The sequence below is a fragment of the Euprymna scolopes genome, chromosome 35 (assembly GCF_053919585.1).
Source record: "Euprymna scolopes isolate OS-2025 chromosome 35, ASM5391958v1, whole genome shotgun sequence".
Classification (NCBI taxonomy): Eukaryota; Metazoa; Mollusca; class Cephalopoda; order Sepiida; family Sepiolidae; genus Euprymna; species Euprymna scolopes.
Genome location: NC_136516.1, coordinates 63,810,742 through 63,829,364, shown reverse-complemented (window position 1 = coordinate 63,829,364; position 18,623 = coordinate 63,810,742). Strand labels below are relative to the sequence as shown.

The 18,623-nt window shown below is 33.2% G+C and overlaps 1 protein-coding gene across 1 annotated transcript in view; it reads left to right on the top strand.

Annotated features, from left to right (window-relative positions):
- The window catches only part of LOC145259889 (membrane-associated transporter protein-like), a 453,842-nt gene that overhangs the window by 263,270 nt on the left and 171,949 nt on the right, over window positions 1-18,623 (top strand). The window contains exons 2-3 of the mRNA XM_080117783.1: window positions 3,265-3,314; window positions 10,455-11,906. Of these exons, the coding sequence (XP_079973909.1) occupies window positions 10,469-11,906 (1,438 nt within the window). The 5' untranslated portion in view covers window positions 3,265-3,314; window positions 10,455-10,468. The remainder of the gene's footprint in view (window positions 1-3,264; window positions 3,315-10,454; window positions 11,907-18,623) is intronic.

The window sequence follows — 18,623 nt, the reverse complement described above, 5'->3', positions numbered from 1 at the left end:
AACTATTATTGAAGCACTATTATTGAAGCACTCTTATTGACGCACTATGATTGAACAACTATTAATGAAGCACTAATCATGAAGCACTATTATTGAACCACTATTATTAAACCACTATTGTTGAACCACTATTATTGAACTACTATTATGGAAACACTATTATTGAACCACTATTATCGGAGCACTATTATTTAACCACGATTATTGAAACACTATTATTGAACAACTATTATTGAAGCACTATTATTGACGCACTATTATTGACGCACTATGATTGAACAACTATTAATGAAGCACTATTAATGAAGCACTATTATTAAAGCACTATTATTGAACCACTATTATTGAAGCACGATTATTGAACCACTATTTTGAAGCACTATTATTGAAGCACTATTATTAAACCACTATTATTGAACCACTATTATTGAAGAATTATTATTGAAGCACTATTATTAAAGCACTATTATTGAAGCACTTTTATTGAACCACTTTTATTGAAGCAATATTATTGAAGCACTATTATTGAGGCACTATTATTGGCCCACTAATATTAAACCACTATTATTGAACCACTATTTTGAACCACTATTTTGAAGGACTATTATTGCATCACTATTATTGAACAACTATTATTGAAGCACTATTATTGAACTACTATTATTGAAGACATATTATTGAACAACTATTATTACACCACTATTATTGAACAACTATTATTACACCACTATTATTGAAGCACTATTATTGTACCACTATTATTGACCCACTATTTTGAAGCCCTATTATTGCACCACTATTATTAAACCACTATTATTGAAGCACTATTAGTGAACCACTATTATTGAACCACTATTATTGAACCACTATTATCGAAGCACTATTATTTAACTACTATTTTTAAGCACTATTATGGAACCACTATTATTGAACCAGTATAAATGAAGCACTATTATTGAACCACTATTATTGAACCACTATTATTGAACCACTATTATTTAAGCACTAACCGATGAGAGATAAAGAGAGATAGATGGAGTGGCAATGGCGGAGAGGAATGAAATAGAGGGTGTAGTTTGAGAATGGGTAGAACGAGAAGAAATAAAAGTGAATAAAAAAAGTTACTGAAATTCAACTTTATTTTTGCGGTAGTAGTAGTAGTAGTAGTAGTAGTAGTAGTAGTAGTAGTAGTAGTAGTAGAAGAAGAAGAAGAAGAAGAAGAAGAAGAAGAAGAAGAAGAAGAAGAAGAAGAATATTCATCTGAAAAAGACAGAAAGAGAAAACAATTGATCACAGGAAGAAAAATTAGAAACGTTTGACTTGTTTAATCTGTTTTGTTTAATTCTGTTTATTTTTTCTACATTCTATTTCACCAACATTTCATGTTATGTTGTATCATGTATTTTATTTTCATATATATACATATATTTCTATATTGAATAATTTTTTGTTCAATTTTGTTCAATGTTTCAATTATTTCAATTATTTCTTTTTTATTTTTGTTGTTGCTGTTGTTGTTTTTACTTTGTATGCATTTTCGATGAATATGTTTTTTACTTTTTTTACTCCCATTGGGTTTTTATTCTTCGTTTTATTATTAATCATGGTGTTTTGGAAATCATAAAAATCCTGATATGTCTCTCTCAAATAATTTGGGTTTAAACTTATTTCAAAGCAAACTTGAAATAAGTCTGTTGAGTTAAATTTTTAAAAAAATGACTCTCCCATAAAGACTATACAAGAACTCTTGATAACCGCTCAAAATCGAAATCGAAAATTAAATTGATGCTGGTAAAAACACATAAAATAACTGTAAACAAAAACTAGAAAACTTATAGATGTGCATCTTCAATGTTCTTGGTTTCATGTAACGCTTCTTCATGTTTTGCCTCTGCAGCAGTTCTTCTGGCTTACGCATGTGCCTCATGTCTATTAGTTTTCGCATTCAAGTGTTTTTCCTTAATATTTCAGCTGTTTATTGTTATTTGTTGTATTTTTGCATATTTTTGTATAATTTCTGCCATTTTCTTTACAAGTTTTTCAGAATTGTTCCTAATGTTCCTACTATTATATGTATTATCTTGATTTTCTTCATCATCCATATCCCTTTCATCTCTCTGGATAGCTCTGTGTATTTGCTCCGTTTCTCCTTTTCTTTGATAGTCACCCTTTGGTCAGCGGGAACAGCAAAATCTACGATTTGACAGGACTTTTTTTCTTGGTGATTATTACGACATCCAGTCTTCTTGGTTGGATGTTTATTATTATTTTTTTTTTACAGTAACGCAAATTAATCTTATAACCGACCAAATCTTTATAATGGCGAGAAAAATATAAACATTTCTCTATAGAGAGAAGGTAGAGAGTAGTTAATGGAGACCTCTTCCCGTGTTTAAAATGGTTTTATAAATAGTAACATTCCTATCTAGAAACTCATTCTTGGAGACGGGCTTTGTTAACTATGCTGGTCCTACACTGTTTTCTTATTTTACTAATCGTCGATTCTTTTTAATCGTTTATGAAAATTTCAGATGGCATCAGCGATCCAATGCAAATGAGATTTGTATTAAAAGAAAAACAAATCACGTCTCAAAATTTTCAATCAATTACAAGAAAAACATCCGTGAAAAATATTTAGAAAGATTTACGCCCCTTCTTTTAAATGTATTTTTTTTACGTTTTTTTTAAATATATGCGGACATTACATGGAGAGAAGGAGGTTACAGTCATTTTGAACATTTTAAAAAAGTAAAAAATTTCTTATGTTTAGAAGTTTTAAAAGAATCAGAATCGGGATTGCTACTTATATCGGAATCAGGAAGGAATTTAGAACAGAATCAGTACTTGTATCGGATAAGGAACAGATTTTGGAAATCACATATTAGTGATAAGACGATTCCAAATTTTTTCCCGATTCCGATATAAGTAGCGATATCGATTCCGATTCTTTTTTTTTTTTTTTAAGACATAACATTTTTCTGGCTTTCAGCAATGATAACTACTTTTGTGTTTCTCCTATACACAGAACATACTTTAGCAAACCGACGCCAAAGTACACATCTGCTTCTCATGTTCATTTTCAGTTGAAACTTAACGATTTCCATAAAATTGCTGGCTTGAAGTTGAAACAGTGCAGTATTCCATTTGTATTTCTTTCGGGATGATGTGATCGTGTGATGATGTGACGTGTGTTCGTCAATATATTCTCATTGTTTTTGATTCACTGATCTTCACGCAATGTTATTTCCATTTTTTTCTTCTCAGACTCAGTTCATCACTTCATTTCACACCTTCACAAGTATCTACCCGCTCATGTAAGTAACCCTGACATTTGTAATTGTGAAATACAATTTTTAATTGTGAAATACAATTTGTAATTGTGAAATACAATTTTTAATTGTGAAATACAATTTTTCACATCTGTAATGTTCTACGCATGTTTTTTTTATTCACCTCAACATTAAACGTGAATTTGTGTATCGAATTTACGTTTTGACCAACCTTTTTCTATTTTCAAACGAATGGCATTTTACAGTTGTATTTTCCAATAATTTTATGCAATGCAATTTGGAATTATTGATTGCTGTGTCAGTGCCAATTCATAAAGATGTTTTCCTTGTTTTTAGCAAGTTATCTATACATTTTCCTTTAACTGAAAAATTAATTTCCAGAATTAGGTTTAAAAAAAAACTAAATTATATACATATATATATATATATATATATATATATATATATATATATATATATATATATATATATATATATATATATAGAAAAAAAATTATAACTGTAAGTTGAAATTTACGATCGAAATTTATTGTTCGACTGAATACTCCAAAAACAATTTACAAAGTTATTCCGCAGAAAAGAATGCTATTCTTGCTATTCTTCTCACACTGGACAGAAAGAAATCAGCAAATTATATTTGTAGCAATGCTAGAATTTGCTGGTTATGGCATTAAGTGAAACCGCAATTTATTATAGTAATAAATTGCCAAGAATAACAAGTGAAAAAAATGTATTGTTACTATTTCTTCTGATGAGTTAAGGGTAAAATAGATTCACTAATTGGTATAATAAGTAAGTGATTGATTTTGCGTTACGACACAGATACTGTCAAGAATTGTTAATGTTAATTAAATTATAGGAATTAACTATAGATGGTCAACCAACATAATGAACTTTGGATTATAGACTTTTGTCATTTATTCACTATATATATATATATATATATATATATATATATATATATATATATATATATATATATATATATAATTATATATAATATATATATATAATGATATATAATGACTTCCCTAAACACATACTTAAATCATTCGTTGACATCTATGCTGATGACACGACCATCTACGGCAACACATCAACGGCTGTAAATGACAAAGTTCTCTCTGATTCTCTCTCCTCTGATCTCGAGCGCGTGGTTCAGTGGGGGAAGACGTGCCTGATTACATTTAATGCATCTTAAACTAAACTCCTATCCTTACATCATCAACGCTCTGATCCCCATCTGGCATCAATTGGGATGGATGGCTCTCGTCTGGGAGAGGCCCCGTGTTTTGATAAACTTCTGGGTTTGACCTTTACTCCTGATCTAAAATGGAACACGTACATCAAGTCTGTTGCCAAGGTCGCTGGAAAGATGGTGGGATCCTTCTACCGCTCCAGAAGATATCTCACTACTGATGCAATTCTCTATCTATATAAAAGCCAAGTACGTCCAAGGATGGAATACTGTTGCCATATCTGGGCAGGAGCTGCTAAAAACAGCCTATCCTGCCTTGACAGAGTACAAAATAGACTTCGTGGCTTAGTGGGGGATGCCTTTTTCTCTACCCTGCAACCTCTCTCTCCCACAGAAGAGACGTTGCGAGCCTATCCTTGTTTTATTGTTATTTCCATGGCAGGTGCTCGTCTGAACTCCAATCTCTGGTCCCCCCTCGCCAATCTTTCACGAAAAACACCCGTCTAGCTGAATCCACTGTAAAAAATTTCCCCCACTCTATATCTGTGCCTAAATCAAAACGTGGATTCCATGAACAAAGCTTCTTTCTTAGAACTGAACGCCTGTGGAACTCTGTTCCGTCTGCCTGCTTCCCACTTGACTACAACTTGGATGTGTTCAAGTCCAACGTTAACAAATTCCTAATGAACCGCCCCCTTAAGTAAACACTTCATCAAATCTCCACACTAACGTAATGTACTTGAAATAACCCTTATCCCTAAGTGGCTTCCGGGCCTTGATAAGTGGTGATCACTGTGTAATATATATATATATATATATATATGTGTGTGTGTGTGTGTGTGTGTTTAATACATATATATATAATGGTCGTATGGATTGGTTTCCAACCCGCGTGATTATTAAAGAGTGCTCAATGGTGGCCAGGCTAGTACATCGTCTGTTTATTATACAAAAAGTATTAGTTATATATGTAATGTATATGTGCAAATATTTAAAGAGTCCACAAAACAGACCAAAAAAGGGGACGTTATTGAAACAAGAATCCAGGTTATATTCGTTTCTGGAAAAACATATTCGGGTGTGGTTTACGCTCTGAAAAAAAAAAAATATATATATATATATATATATATATATATATATATATATATATACTTCATTTAATCACATAAATTAATATACGAAAGTATAAATTTATTCATGAACTTTAAGTATTTACTTCAACAGTGCTCCATACGTAGGTAGAGCTAGGTAGTAAGTTATAAAATATATATGGCGATTAAGCTACACAGAATATTCCGCGTTTCATCCACACTAGGATTCATCAGGCTTATGCGAGAATTTTGTGGTTGTCTCACGTTTTTATATATGCACCTTCTATTGAGGTTTTAGTTAGCCAATCAGCTTTCTAGTTTCCAACGCATCCTTCCTAATCAGCCAATGAGCAGGCACTTACAGGACAAAGGTCCAGTTGCGCTCCGGTTGACCCGTTCCTTTGTGTGCGCTATTTTAGTGGGGAGCATAGATATCTACTGTCCTGACCTATTTTAAATCTAGGTTAAATTTTGTTTTTATATCCTAGTTTATATATATATGTGTGTGTGTGTGTGTGTGTGTGTGTGTGTGTGTGTGTGTGTGTGTGCATGATAGTTTATGTATATGTGTGTTTATTTATTCCTTTATTTGTTTATTTTCTATTGTTATTGTTAGTTTTAAAATTATTTTGTATCTCTATCCTAGAGTAAATTTTATTCTGTGAACACAGTTGTTCGCTATTTCTCTCCTACAATTCAATAGGTGTTGGGGTTCTTTAAAGTATAGGATAGCAAATTTTTCAGAAGGCATAATCTACACGGATCGTCTAGGTCTCTAAATGTGTTTGCTTGTCTTGCTATTTTCCATTCGATTACCAGCGAACGTCCGCTTTCCTTGAGTTCCCAGTATTTATTTGCTAGAGTTGTTTTCATTCGGTGTTTTTTTTTATTATTGAATGTACCTTTGTGGTCATAATATCGAGTTTTGAAATCTATTCGGGTTTTCTTTCGCAAATATTGTGGCCTAGTAAACTATGAAAATAAACAATAGAATAGAAAATAGAAAATAAACAAATACAAAATAAATAAACATAGATATACATAAACTATCACACACGCACGCACACGCAGACACACACACACACACAAACACACACACACACATATATATATATATATATATATATATATATATATATATATATATATATATATAAACTAGGATATAAAAAAACATTAAACCTAGATTTAAAATAGGTCGGGACACTAAATATCTATGCTCCCTGCTAAAATAGCACACATAAAGGAATGGGTTAACCGGAGCGCAACTGGGCCTTTGCCCTGCAGGTGTCTGCTTATTGGTTAATTAGGAAGGGTACGGTGGAAACTAGTAAGCTGATTGCTAACTAAAACCTCAATAGAAGGTGTGTATATAAAAACGCAAGAAAACCACAAAATTCTTGCATAAGCCTGATGAATCCTAGCGTGAATGAAATGCGGAATATTCTGTGTAGCTTAATCGCCATATATATTTTATAACTTACTACTACATATATATATATATATATATAACTTACTATATATATATATATACAATATATATACTATATATATACTATATATATACTATGTATATATATACTATATATATATAACTTACTATATATATATATATATATATATATATATATACACTCATGAGCATAAAAAATGAGCCAAGAGTGAAAGATAGAAGAAATCGATTTTTCAATATTTTTCCATGAATTTTGGTTAATTTTAACTGAAAATTTCTATTTTGCAGATCATTATCATTATAGCCTATAATAATAAGTGGAAAAATTAATCCTAAAAATGGTAAGACTACATCTTAGCAAGGATATGAAAAACTGAATTGTAGGATTTAAGCAGTCCAAAATGACTTACAAGCAGATTTTTGATATTTTAAGAAAAGAAAATGTGAAAACATCTCTTTCTGCTGTGAATTGAATAAAAGGTGCGAAGTCGAACGCTTGGTAAAAGGGAAATCTGTATCTGGTCGCCCTAGAGCATCCACTTTGAAGGCTTAAATTACCTGTTTTGTAAGTATTGAAAGAAAACTTTTATTGACTATAGCAAAAAATTTAAAACAGGGTCTGGAAATTCTCTTTCTAGATATATAATATCTAGACGAATGAAAGAAATAGGATTTTCTTCTAAAATGTGTTCAAAAGGCCATTTTTATCTAAGAAGAACATCAATGATAGAAAGAGACTTTTGCTCGTGTTATGGCAAGAAAGATACAGTTTAAGGAATGTTTTCTGATTAGATGAATCAAGATTTTGTCTTGTTAGTGAGGCTCGCGATGGTCCTGAACGGTGCAATCGAAGAACTGGAGAAAGATTTTCGCCAAGTTGCATAAAAACGACAATTAAATACGGGAATGGAGGGATAATGGTATGGGGAACTTTTACTGTAGCAGGAGTTGAGTAACTTATTAGATGTGAGAAGTCAATGCAAAGGAATACATTCGAATGTTAGAAACAGGGTTGTTACCATGTATCCAGAAGCTGGGAATATCCCAGAACATTATTTTTCAAATGCCCCTACACACAACTGTAAAGTCACAAAAAAATGGTTTTCTGATAATTCAATTAATGTGATATTTTGGCAAGGTCGAAGCCCCTATTTTAACACAATTGAGAATATTTGGTCCATAATATCTCATGCATTAGCTGGAAGAACTTTTTCAGATAATGACAAACTGCGGGAAGCTGTGCAAAGCGAATGGAATAGCATCTCCTCCTCAAAGTGTTCCACTTTGGTTGAGAGCATGTCTAAAAGGGTTGATCTTTTAAAGAAATCAAAAGAGAATCCGATTCCATCCTAAGCATTTATTAAAGTAAATGTCTTGTTCTGTGTTATTAGTCTTGTTTAAGTTTCCTTGTTCAATTGTTCTTTGTTCAATATAGCTTTTAGTGCAATAAAATATATAAAAAAATTTTTGGCCCATCTTTTTTTTTGCTCACGAGTGTATATATATATATATATATATATATATATATATATAGTCATCGACATACAGTCCTGCTTCGTTGCATCACAACTCATCAGTGCTGCTAGACTAGCACCTTTTTCAAGCCGAGGATTTAACCTAGAAACATCGCATTGATAGGCAGCAGTTCTACCGATCGACCCAGGGGCGCGGTGCCCGCAAATAACCTCGCCAAATGTCTATTTTAAACAAACATCTGGGCACCACTTTTATAGTTTCTTTGAATATTTTAAAGGGGTTTTAAGAATATAATATGGACGACTTTCCATTTAAAAATTTAAATGTTTCAGATTTGCATTAAATTTATCTATTACACAATAATTAGTCTAGATTACCAAATTCAGTCTTCTCTTAAGCCCCCTTGATTTGAGCATGGATTTTGATCAAAATTTATATTAGGATTGTAAACATTATATATATATATCTATATACATGGATTATTTCTTGTTTCAATATTCGCAGGCAGCAAAAAGAAAGTCCGCACTTGTAATTTTTTCAAAAACTGCAAACTTAAGCTAAATTTAATGTAACTGTTTAAACAACCTATACCTCATTTGATTTGCCTTTTATTCTTCTATAATTTTACCTGTTCATATTTGACTTTTAATTGAATATTCTAGTGTTCACGTCAATTTTAAAAAATAACTTCAAATTGAGGAGGCAAAAAAAATGTCTGCACAATGGAAAATTGTTATTTAAATGTAAGTTTAGGACATTAATGCAACACAAATACAACCGGAACACAATGAATTAGTTAATATTTAGTAGCATAGCCCTTCTGCAATTTGACAGCTTACAATCTTTTGGGAATTCCTTTAATTAGTCTGCAGCAATACTCCAGTGAAAGGGCATCCCACTTTTCTTTTATTTTTGTCCAAAGTTCTTCCAAATTTGAAATTTTATCATTGCGTAGCTGTTGCTTGATATAATGCCGTACGTTCTTGATAGGAGTGAGGTCTGGAGATTGTGCAGACCAATCCAAACACGGAATATCATGCTCTTTCAGGAACCTCTTGACATTGCCAGTTGTGTGAATGGGAGTATTATCCTGCATGAAGATTGCACTGTTGTTGGATTTGGGGAGCCGTTTCAAATCTGTTTCTTAGGCTGTGGATCTTGATAGCATTGTCTTTCCTGTGAGAAGTGACTCTAGTACGACCAGATTTAGGGGCATCACGAACATTGCCGGTGTTTTTGCACAGTCTTTCATACCGTTTTCTCATCACATTTCAATGTGCAGCCGATTTCTCAATTGGATAAACCAGAAAGGCGGAGATTTATGAGCTCCTGATGATCACTAAGAGAAAGTCGTGGCATATGGACTAAATGTTACGTTGTATAACCTGGAACAACAACAATTACGATTAGAGATGCTTTGTTGCCTGTTGGTGGATGTTTGAAACTGATTTAGAGGCGATAATTTAAACTGGCTTTAAGCGAATTTGTTGCTGCGGACTTTCTTTTTGCCTTCTCAATTTTAAGTTACTTTTTTTTAAATTGACGTGAACGCTAGAATATTTCAATTAAAAGTCAAATATGCACAGGTAAAATTATAGAAGAATAAAAGGCGAATCAAATGAGGTATAGGTTGTTTAAACAGTTACACTAAATTTATCTTAAGTTTGCAGTTTTTGAAAAAAATTACAAGTGCGGACTTTCTTTTTGTCGGGACTGTATATGTATCAGCGTGTGTGTGTGTCTGTGTGTATGTGTGTGTGTTTGCGTGCGTGTGTGCGTGCGTGTGTGCGTGCGTGTGTGCGTGCGAGCGAGAGTAGATTATTGTATCTCTTATTTGCATACACTTACACTTTTATTTAGAAGATAAATATTTACGAAAACGTGCTTCCATTTATTAATACACATATATATATATATATACATATAAATATATGTTCTACTTTCAGATTGGATTATAACAATGTCCCGAGCGCTATTTGCCTCTACTCTCCAGGCTCTGAAAACTGTCAAGGATAATCAGTATGTCCAGTACATTGGACTCAATTTGGCTACTATCTCCACACTTCCTCCAGGTTATTCAAAAGTTCGAGTGAAAAAAAGCCGTCTTGAGATGACTCAGATTACTGCAGCGGTTTGTGGGATCGAACTCTGTTACGCAGCTGAAACGGCATTCGTTAGTCCAATCTTGCTTAAACTAGGAGTACCAGTAATATATATGACGTGGGTTTGGTGTCTGAGTCCACTCCTTGGTTTTTTCTTTGTTCCCCTATTGGGTTCCATGAGCGACAGATGCAGAATGCGACTAGGTCGAAGGCGACCGTTTATACTTTTGATGTCCGCTGGAATTATTTTTGGATTACTTCTGGTTCCAAACGGAGAATGGCTCGGCTCACTGATGGGTGATACACTACCGAAGGACTACGCGACAATGATCCAAAATGGTTCAACAGTATCATTAGGCCGAAATGAATTATCTACCTCACCACTACCACCACCCGACAAACATTGGTTACAATTGCGGGGTGTCATTCTGACGATTATTGGTGTCGTGATGTTGGATTTCAATTGTGATGCGTGTCAGTCGCCAGCACGCTCCTATCTTCTTGATGTCACGATCCCCGAAGATCACAAAACGGGCATCATCACATTCACAGTAATGGCTGGACTTGGAGGCAGCGTCGGTTATATCATGGGAAGCATCAAGTGGAATGCAGAGACGCTTGGTTCGTCGTTCGAGGGTCATGTGCGTTTGGTTTTTACCGTGGTACTCTGTGTGTTCATCCCTTGTATCTTGTCGACAGTGACCAGCGTCAAGGAGATACCATTAGACGAGCTCGACATTGACGTCAAAAATTATCAAAAGGAGAAGAAAAAAGTGGGAAAATCTAAATATGAGAAGTTTGAAAACGACAGTGATTCCAGCGATGACAATAAACAATCAGTTGTTCAAATGTACGGTGCAGTGGAACCACCAAGTGAAAACGGAAGGGGGCATACAGAAATAGGAACATTGGCCTGCCAAGCGGAATACGAAAAAGATGTTCCGAAACTTAAGAAGATTTCTGATGCTGAACTCGGTGGACAAACTAGCACAATACAAATCTCTACAGATGTGACCCTACGGACGTACTTGCAGTCGATTATCCATATGCCACGATCATTGGTCATACTCTGCGTTACAAACTTATTTTGTTGGATGTCGCTCGTTTGTTATTCACTTTTCTTTACGGACTTCGTCGGGCAATCCGTTTACGGTGGCGACCCAAACGCACCAGAAGGGAGTGAGAGACATAAAAATTATGAAGATGGCGTCCGTCTCGGATCTCTCGGAATGTCTCTCTATTCATTTTCATGTGCTCTTTATTCATTAGCATTTGAAAAACTCGTCAAAAGATTCAGTAAGTATAATTCGATTATCTGTTATTGGCTTTTTACACTAGTAGAACAACCCGATATTGCCGAGTCGGGAGAACGTGGATGATGATAATGTAATCCATGCTTTGTTATCAATTCCTCGACTCGCAGGTACCATTCCGGGGAGGGGGAGGTAACTATTGATTCTACAGACACAATAGGTTATTCCTTTAAAGATATAAACTATACTTTCTTATTAAAAGAACGCTACGGTATCATAGGTGCCCTTGCAGTGTTAACATACGGCCATGCCTCGCATTAAGTTCGGCATAGTCACCACCGACCTTCTTGTGGGATGGGTAAAGAAAAATGAATAACGCTGATGCAAACTGTTTGAACCTCTGGGTTTTATGTGTATATATCGGCATGGAAATACGTTGCTTCTGAGTTAAAGGTAATGTAAACAAATACTGATCTACATGCTTTATTCTAAACTTCTAACACGTAAAAAGATATGAGATAAAACATCTTCCTTTTAGGTAAAATAAACAGTCTGGTGCTGCCACATACACCCATAAAACTTTGAAAAGCTGACACCAAACAAATATAAAAGCCATGGGGCTGAGAAGAAAGATCTGAGCGTGGCCAGCACGGGATCCCGGCCGACTGTCAAAGAAATGTCGACTTTTCTTATTTCAAGTAACAGAATAGAACAGACCAAATAAATATGGTGAGCAAAAACTAAAAAACACAACGATGAAAAAATGAAATTACACTGGCATTTGAGTGATATTACAACACCCCAAAACGAGGCTCGTTACAAACTTAGAAAATAATCCTGTTTTTTTTTTTTTTTTTTTTTTCAAACACCTTAATATTGATTAACGATACTCTTTCTTTGTTTATTTAAAATGAAAGAACAATAAGAGCAAAATCACTTAATTCCTCTTCTGGGAAAAAAACTCACTGAGTAGAAAAGCTATCTCCCACCACTAAATGCGTTGTTGACTAATATTATGAAGAAAAAAACGCTTCGAGAAATTATCAATTAAGAATATAATTTTTAGATTCTTTTTTAATCCGATTTGTTCGATTTTTAGTCGATGGTTCTACATGTTTAACGTCTAATATTTCCCCGTATTTGATATTTTAAAAAAAATCATTTTAAAAGCAATCATTTTAAAATGTGACATTTTTATGAGGAAGCAAATAATTTGAAATTGGATTTTTGAAAAATGCCTTATGTGGCAAACAATGTGACTAAAACGTCTTCATTGTGTGTTTAATAAAAAAAATACTCGTTATGACAGCAATAATGAATAAGTACTGAGAAATTCATGGAAATCGGATAATACATTTCGTGTCTCGTTATACGTTCAGCACAATCGCACATACAAGTATGCACGCATGATCAACAGCCTCTTCGCACTTGTATATTATATATTGTTGTTTATGTTTTTTGTACTTTTTTATTTTCATAGATTCTTTTCTATGCTCATCGTAATTTTGTTTTTTATTCTTATATATTGTGTATATATTATTTATTATTATTTTTATTCGTGCATCTTATCAGATTAACATTAGACTTTCGACTGAAAAACCAACAAAAATGCATGTCGGGTTTGAAACCATTGCTATCACATAACTATTCTCGTTGATTTTCTATAGTAGCAACACAAGAAAAACTATTGAATTGAACCTTATGTGTTAATTTCTTCACTCACACACATACATATATATATATATATATATATATATATATATATATATATATATATATATATATATATATATATAATTGCATTTTACTTGTGCAAATGGAAATTCAATTAACTTTCTTGAAGTTATATATTTGGATTTTACCGTCACTGGATTATTTATCTTCCACCAAACTATCCATTCACGTGTAACGCTGGCAAGGTCATGCTCACAGTCTTCTGGGACCAGGACGGAGTAGTGATGATAGATTTCCTGGCAAAGAGTACCACAATTACAGGAGCCTATTATGCTTCACTTTTGAGGAAATTAAGGGAAGCTATCAAAATCAAGAGGTGGGGCAAGATCAGCAAAGGTACCCTCCTCCTGCAGGACAATGGTCCGGTCCACAACTCGCATGTCGCCAGATCAGAAACACGCGCGTGTGGTTATGAAATCATCCCCCTCCTCCTTACTCTCCTGACCTTGCACTCTCTGACTTTTCACCTCTTCCCAGTCATGAAGATGCTTTTGAAAGGAAAGCATTTCCCAAATGATGCAGCCTTGATTTCTGAAGTCACGTCGTAGTTGGAGGACCAACCTGGGGTGTTCTACAGAAACGGTCTCCAGAGCTACATCAAACGATGGGAGAAATGCATAACTCTGGGTGGTTCCTATGTAGAGAAAGACTAATAACTGTGCCAAGTTTCGTTGCTCTAATCTATGGGAAGTGGGTCAGGGGCATTACTTATTGCACGCCCCTCGTATATTTATAAATATTTTTAACATTTATATATTTTTTTAATTTTCAATAAATAAGAATGTAAACGTATAAAGTACTAATTACAGTAGGGGATGATAAATAGTCAAATGGATTAATCCTAATCTTATAAATACAAAACTGGTAAATTAAAAAATATATCCATTTTGAATTTGGTAATGGATGAATCTCACAGGTAAGAAATTCATTTTTATAACATGAATAGGTTAGCCAAATTAATTAATAATAGGAAACAAGATCTAATATTTGTAGCATATCTTCTTAAGATGATGGGAGGTGGGGTTGATCAAAACTGCTGAGGAGCCATGATTTGTTTGAAAATCCCTGAAACAGAGTTTAATGGTAAACAACTGATGATCCCTTAAATTACAATTAATACTATAATGAATTCGAGAGAGCAAATTGATGCAGTGATTGCAGGTGATTTAATGACTTACTGACTAAATAGTTTTCTAACGAATGATAAAAAATAAAAATTAAATAGTTTTTTGTATAGTTTTAAAAGTTAAAAAACTTCCAAGACTATATATATATATATATATATATATATATATATATATATATATATATATATATATATATATATATATATTCCATCTATTTACTATTATATAAAAGGAATTTTGCGTGTGTCTGTGTATGTGAATTCGTTCCCTATGGACTCGAAAACGATTGGGTCGATTTTTATGAAATTTTGCACGAATGTATTTTATGTGCCCGAGTATTCTATGTTCTTAGAAAAGTTTTGTATCGGAATGTCTTCGATAAGTATCGATAATCAATAAACGAGATAATCCTATGAAAGAAGTAGTAGGCAATTTCGACAAAATTGAACACCTTACATAATCTAACATCACAAGTGCATTTGAGAAGTTTATTAACCACACGAGCTGAAAGAACCGACATATAAAATCAACAACAGATTCTTTGATATGACAGTGGCGCGTTCTAAATTAATATTTCCGTTTAAAGCACAATTACACCATGATACTTGACTTTTTCATTTTAAACTTAAATTCAAGCCATGGCTACCGCATTGTTCTTTCAGATGGTACCGGATTCGACCCTGTCAGTTGCGGATGACAAAAGATTTTAGCAGACATACAAACACACAAACACACAAACACACACACCAGCGGACAAACGGACAGGTGAGGTTTATATAATAGAAGAAGATGGCTTGAATTTAAGTTTAAAATAAAACAGTCAAGCATCATGTTTCAATTGTGCTAGAAACAGAAACATTAATTTCAAAGGCGTCCTTTTCATATCAAAAACCTACTGTTGATTTTATATGCCTGACCTTAATGCTTGTGTCTGCTAAAACTATTGTCATCCGCATTTGATCGGGTCGAAACCGGTACCATCTGAAAGGGCAATGCCAGGATGCATAATATGTGAAAATTAGAAAAAAAAAGATTAATTCTATGACGGTCAATTGGGCCACTTGTACTCAATATCCAGAAAATCACTTATTTTCTTCGTGTTCCTGCTGCTGAAATATCTGATGGGGAGGTTGTCATATACTTTTTCTTTTCTTTACATTTTCGTGGTTTTATCCGTTTTTTTTTTTTTTTAATTTTCGAAATTGTTGTGGACGTAACGACAGAGTTGACAGATAATAATGAAAAACTGCCTAAAAAGTATAGCAAATGTGTCCGAACACAACTTTGTGTGGACCTGGGCAAAGCCGGGTATCCCTGCTAGTTATATATAAACAATTTTATAAAATCAATAGTAGGTTCTCAAGTCGGGAGAACGTGAATGGTGATCATAGAATCCATGCTTTATTATTATTTCCTCGACTCGCAGACTACAATGTATTGGACTAATTCATTGCGGGGGGGAGGGGCATGTCAAGCTGGGCACCGCGATTGGTCCTCAACTCGAGCAACTAATCGATTTGATTGAAAAATTGTTGATTTCACCGATTTCGATGGCAATAAAAATTTGGAAGCATGAAACATTTCTTGATCATCACTCAAACCCGGGCAAGGTTGGGTCTCTCTTCTAGTATATATATATATATATCGAAAATGAAAATGAAAACACAAAATTTATTCATCCATCGACGATTCGTTTTTATTTCAAGACTTCATGGGGATGGTGTTTTATTTCTTCAAATCAGTAATTTCGAAGAAGTCGTAAAATAAATATTAAACACTGATGGATATATAAATAAAATTATATTTTCCATCAAGTTGGAATATTATTTTCATAATTTTGCATCATATATATATATATATATATATAGCTTCGTTTTCTGCTAGAATATATTGGTTTTTCTTTGGGTTGAATCAAACACATGTATCAATGCAAATGTAAATGTAGTTGAATCTGTTTCTTCAATTTATTTTCAACCAATCACAGCTCATCGCGTTGAGCTTCTTTGTTGAATGAAAATAGGCTCATGGTGATTTACAGAAGTTCACTTAAAAAGAAAATTAATTGAGTTTCTATGCTTTTTTATTCACATTCATTTTTCGTGTTGTTTATCTGTCTCCTCAAGTTTTTTTCTTATTTTGTTGTCGGCTTGAAACCACCCGCAAAATATCCATGAAATCATGTTGAGTCTATTCTGTCGTAAATAATTAACATCAATCAGCTGAAGCCTCCTTCACCTTGATTCTTGAAACTCGATTCAAATTTTTTGACACAACACAAAACCATAGAATCGATTTTTTAGCTGGTAAACCGATGGACATGACGACTATCGATTATCAATAAGTGTAGACCTTTGAAAAAAATTATCTTATGAAAAGATTTACCCTATTTGATTGACTGATATAGCTTCATAAACGAAAGCTACATACTGAAACTTGTTTCGTTAATCTACGTTGTTCCCTGTCAAAAAAAATAGTTTGGTTTCATTCGATTTTATTGATTTTATATTTAGACTTGTCTCACTAGTGTCAAAAAGTGTGTCCGCTTCTCGAAGAATATTACTCGTATTGCAAACTATTGTAAGGAACTGTACGGAATATGGAAGAAATCTAATTAGTGTCATCTTTACGTATTAATTTTAGTAACTTTATTTTTCCATCAGTGAACATTTAGCTTTTTATTTAGTTTCATAAGCGGCCTTCAAGGTAATATTTACTTTTTATAGATTTTTACACGGTAATTATATTCGTATTTCTATCGTATACAGCGATTTTTCTCAAAAGTGCAAAAGTAAAATAATTACAAGGAAAAGAGAGGAGAGAAGGAATGTTTAAAGGGGCTACTGCTAAGTAAATTTTGGAGGCACTAATTTTTCTCTATATAAATTTATATCACTCTTTTGACAAAAGTCCTGTAAATTCACCCTGATGACTTGGATGTTTATAAAACTTTCTGAAAAGTTGTAACTGATTTCTATATAATTTTGTTTGTTTATACTTCGCGATAACTCTTTTAGGGCTAACAAAAACACTCCTATTTTGGGACTATTTTACCATATTTGTCCAAATTTTTCTGTGCATGTCTATTTAGCAGTTTTGCATGATGCTGAACTCAAATTTAAATATGTTAAGGCCTTGGGGACTTTGGGGCTAAATGTAGGTGGGGGCAAATGATGAACTTTTTTTTTTTTTTTTTTTTTTTTTTTGCATTGTGTAGAACTCAAATTTATATACGTTAAGGCCTAAAACTGCACCGTTTGTTCATTTTCACCAGGATTTGACATCCCCTGGAAACTTTTGGGGCTAAATGGGGGGGGGGCAATGCTGAACTTAGTCAATTGTTTTATGTCTCGTTCACTGTGCACTCACGAGAGACCACGCATGCTTCATTGTTTTTGTTTTGTTTTTTTTTCTAATTTATGACCTTCTATTAAGATGCCTATGTTCAATAGGGCAGGTTGATTTGCAACTTTTTTCAGAAAATCAACAAGGCACTGGTGATGATAGTTGGGGTTTGATGTAAAAAAAAAAACACATACCAAAAATTAGATTCCTATCTTGAAAGGAAAATTGAGCATTTAATTTTAAAAATCGTGACGGAAAATGCTGAGAAATCCTTAATTTTCATAGCATTTTAATTTTTGAATTTCTACTATTTTCATTAAAAAAATTAATTAAAATTGATATATTTAGATAAAATACATTGAAAGAAAAATAAATACATGAATTATAATTTTAATTATAAATCACAACTAACAAAATATCTCAACATTTACTGCATTGATTAAACAAAAACTGTAAGAAAATGCTAATTAGCGACTAAGTCTTTTAAATTTCATAATTCAAAAAGATATGTGAAGATGTACTACACAATATAACAACTTGATACAAGTTAGAGAACC